Here is a 2,923-nt window from a genome sequence, read left to right as displayed (position 1 = left end):
AACAGCTTACCTTGTCTAGCCGACACTTTACAAGCTTTGTTTACAGTGTCATGGGGGAAACCTTGTCAAAGGCTTACTGAATCAAGACTGTGTTGTTATTTTGGTGTATAAGTGTATAAAGATTTTATTATTAAGTAAATAAAACACAACAAACAAACCCACAAAACTCCTCTTCCATTTCAGATCCTGCGGAGGCCAGGCATGGTGGTCCCGTGGCAGACCCGGCGAGGGCAAAATGCGGGGATTGTCTACAGGTGGGCAGGAGAAGGGGAAGGAGAGAGAAGCGCCTCAGCCCCGGATGGCCACAGCAGCAGGGCCCTTCTCCAAAGAGTCCTCCACACCTGGCCTTGCAGCATCAGGGTGATGGCCTCAGAGGTGATAGCGTCCCCTTCACTGGACGGCGAGAGGAGAGGAAGCCCAGCAGTGCAGGGTCCTCCCCTCCTTCTCCTCCTCCTCCTCCCTCTTTTGCACCTGGACCTCTTCAACTTGACTCTGCAGAGGCGGGAGGGGAGCCGCTATGTGCTGACCAGCCCTCGCCTTGGGGGCCTGTGCACGGTGTGCCGATGAAGCCTGTGGAGCTACTGCCTCGTTCACCTGGGCGGAGAGCTGGTCAAGGAGGCCCCAGGGCGGGTCGCTGAGGGTGGCGGCGGGCCTCTATGAAGGTCTATGAGCGCTGAGCGGCACGAGGAAACTCCAGCAGTGCCGCGCGGAGGAAAGGAGAGAGGTCCCGTGAGGAAAAACGGCAGCCTCTTCACCCAATCTCCTCCTTGCCATGCGGACAGTCCCCCAGCCGCCCCCCCTCCTCCTCCTCCTCCTCCCGAGGCGGCCCTCAGGGGCAGCACTTCCACCCCCGGGGTCAATGGAAGCTGCAGTCCAGGAGCAGGCCCACCCGCCAACAAGGTCGTCTGGGCCTCCTCTGAGGGCCTCCTCTGGTGCCAGGACCAAGAAGAGCCACTCCTTGGACTCCTTACCCCAAAAGGCGGGAAAAAGGGCTTATCCGCCAAAACCTCCTCAGACTCGGGGGCCCCGTCCTCCTCCTACCAGCGGTGACAGCTGAGGGACAAGTGGCCTAAAGAAGGGTCACAGGGTGCCAGGACTAAGGCGGCCTCCACACATGACTCCCCACAGGTAGGCCGCAGCTTCAGCCTGGGTGACCTGAGCCACTCTCCACAGACTGCCCAGAGGGTGGAGGGAGATCATCAAGGAGGTCACAGCGAGAGAAAGCCTCCAGGAGTGTCTGAGAGGGACCGCAAGATCGCCGCCCTGATGATCGCTAAGCGCCCGGAGGAGAGCATCCTGAATGCCCAACGCCATAGTGCCCACCTTGAATGGGACAGCCAGAGGCGGCGGAGGCCGAGCGGCGGAGGGAGCAGGAGGAAGAAGGCAGAAGCACCGGGCCTTGGTTCAGTGCCACCGCATGTGGGAGAGCCAGGTGGAAGAGCGCGCGCTGCCAGCTGAGCTACGAGGAGGAGGAGGCCACCTCGGTGAAGCATAGGCAGAGCCTAATGGTGGAGGAGAAATTGCGGGAAACACCTGGAGGAGCGGAGCAGGCTGAGGAAGGAGAGGCTGGAGAGGCGACCCCTGGAGGACAGGAGAAGAAAGCGCCACCAGGAGCACAAACCTCAGAGCTCAGGGGAAGGCAAGAGGGAAGCCCCTGGATAAAGATGTCCAGCTCCTGCCAGGAGAAGCTGTCCCTACACCCAGAAGAGAGGCCTCAAGAAGGGCAGCAGCAGCACTGCAGAAGGAGAAGAAGCTGCTCAACCAAGCTGAGAAGCGGAAGCATGAGACCATCCTCAAGGATTGGCCAAGCAGAAGCTGAAGAGACGCCATGCTACGGGCTTCCGTTGAAGGGAGCTTGAACAAGGCTCAGGAGAGAACTATGAGCAGCTGGTGGAGAAAGGAAAACCGGGGGAACTTGAGAGAGAGAGCCAAGCGGGAGGAAAGGCACGCTTCAGAAGCCAAGGTGGCTGCTGACGAAGAGGGACCTGGAGCAGAAGGGTACCTGAAGCCCGGCCAACGCTTCGGAAAGGAAGCTCCAGCATGCGGCTCAGGTAGCTGAGGAGGTTGTCCAGCAGAAAGCCCGGAAGGTGGTCCAGAGCCGACGGAGAAGGAGAAGGTACAGAAAGTCAACAAGAAAAAGTTGAACACGTGTGAAGATATCCGGCGCAGGGAGATCCTCCTCTCTATTGAGAAGAAGCTGGAAAGGAGTGAACAGATTTGTAAGGAGAAAAAGAACGTCTTGGAAAATGGAAAATGCTCGGTCTCCGCTGGGCATCGTTCCCAGTCCGGGAAAAAGTGAGAGAAGAGATGAATGTGCGCACCTTTGACAAGATGGCCTTTGAAGCAGGAAAACTGCACGGCTAGCCTGGTAAAAAACTAGATGCTCTCTTTCCTCTTTCCAGATTAAGTGGGGATATATCTTCCAATGCGTCACTTATCAAAAGTTTTGTCTGGACAGTTAAAAAATCTTTATGTATTATTTGGAAGAGCACACAAAACTATGGCAGCTACGTCACAGACCTCCCCCCCCCAACTGCTTTTGTGTATTCATATGCAAAATCTGTTTCAGCCAGCGTACAGAGACCAAGATTATCCACCCTTTGTTGAACAAAAAAGTGTGCTGTTACAGGAACCAAACAGGGACAACATACGTTTTTATATATGCAGTAATAAACTCCCTGAACGCTAACGGGCATTGCAAATCCCCTCAAATAATCAAATAGCAAACTCCTTTCATTTGTGACACCCTTACGACTTCATTTGATGCAGTTCACTTTAGATCAGGCCCTGCAGCATTGCTTGCTGGAACTTGTATTTCTTATGCGTGTGTCCTTTTTAAGAAGCAATTTATTTATATGATCAGCCCACTAGGTGCACTTTATCCATGCTGTGGAAACATTGGGCTTATAACATAATTAAAAAC

The 2,923-nt window shown here is 54.8% G+C and overlaps 1 protein-coding gene across 1 annotated transcript; it reads left to right on the top strand.

The window, feature by feature from the left end:
• Nucleotides 1–201: 201 nt before the first annotated feature.
• On the top strand, nt 202–2,364 carry CCDC177 (coiled-coil domain containing 177). The gene is given in 16 exon segments (XM_042459849.1): nt 202–536; nt 538–562; nt 564–599; nt 601–630; nt 632–712; nt 715–879; nt 881–982; nt 985–1,350; nt 1,353–1,379; nt 1,382–1,444; nt 1,446–1,526; nt 1,528–1,653; nt 1,655–1,975; nt 1,977–2,100; nt 2,103–2,269; nt 2,272–2,364. Coding segments are annotated over 16 exon segments (2,142 nt in total).
• The last annotated feature ends 559 nt before the right edge of the window (nt 2,365–2,923 follow it).

This window comes from Sceloporus undulatus, chromosome 1 (assembly GCF_019175285.1).
Source record: "Sceloporus undulatus isolate JIND9_A2432 ecotype Alabama chromosome 1, SceUnd_v1.1, whole genome shotgun sequence".
In the NCBI taxonomy this organism is placed as follows: Eukaryota; Metazoa; Chordata; class Lepidosauria; order Squamata; family Phrynosomatidae; genus Sceloporus; species Sceloporus undulatus.
This window is presented reverse-complemented; position numbering and strand designations above follow the sequence as displayed.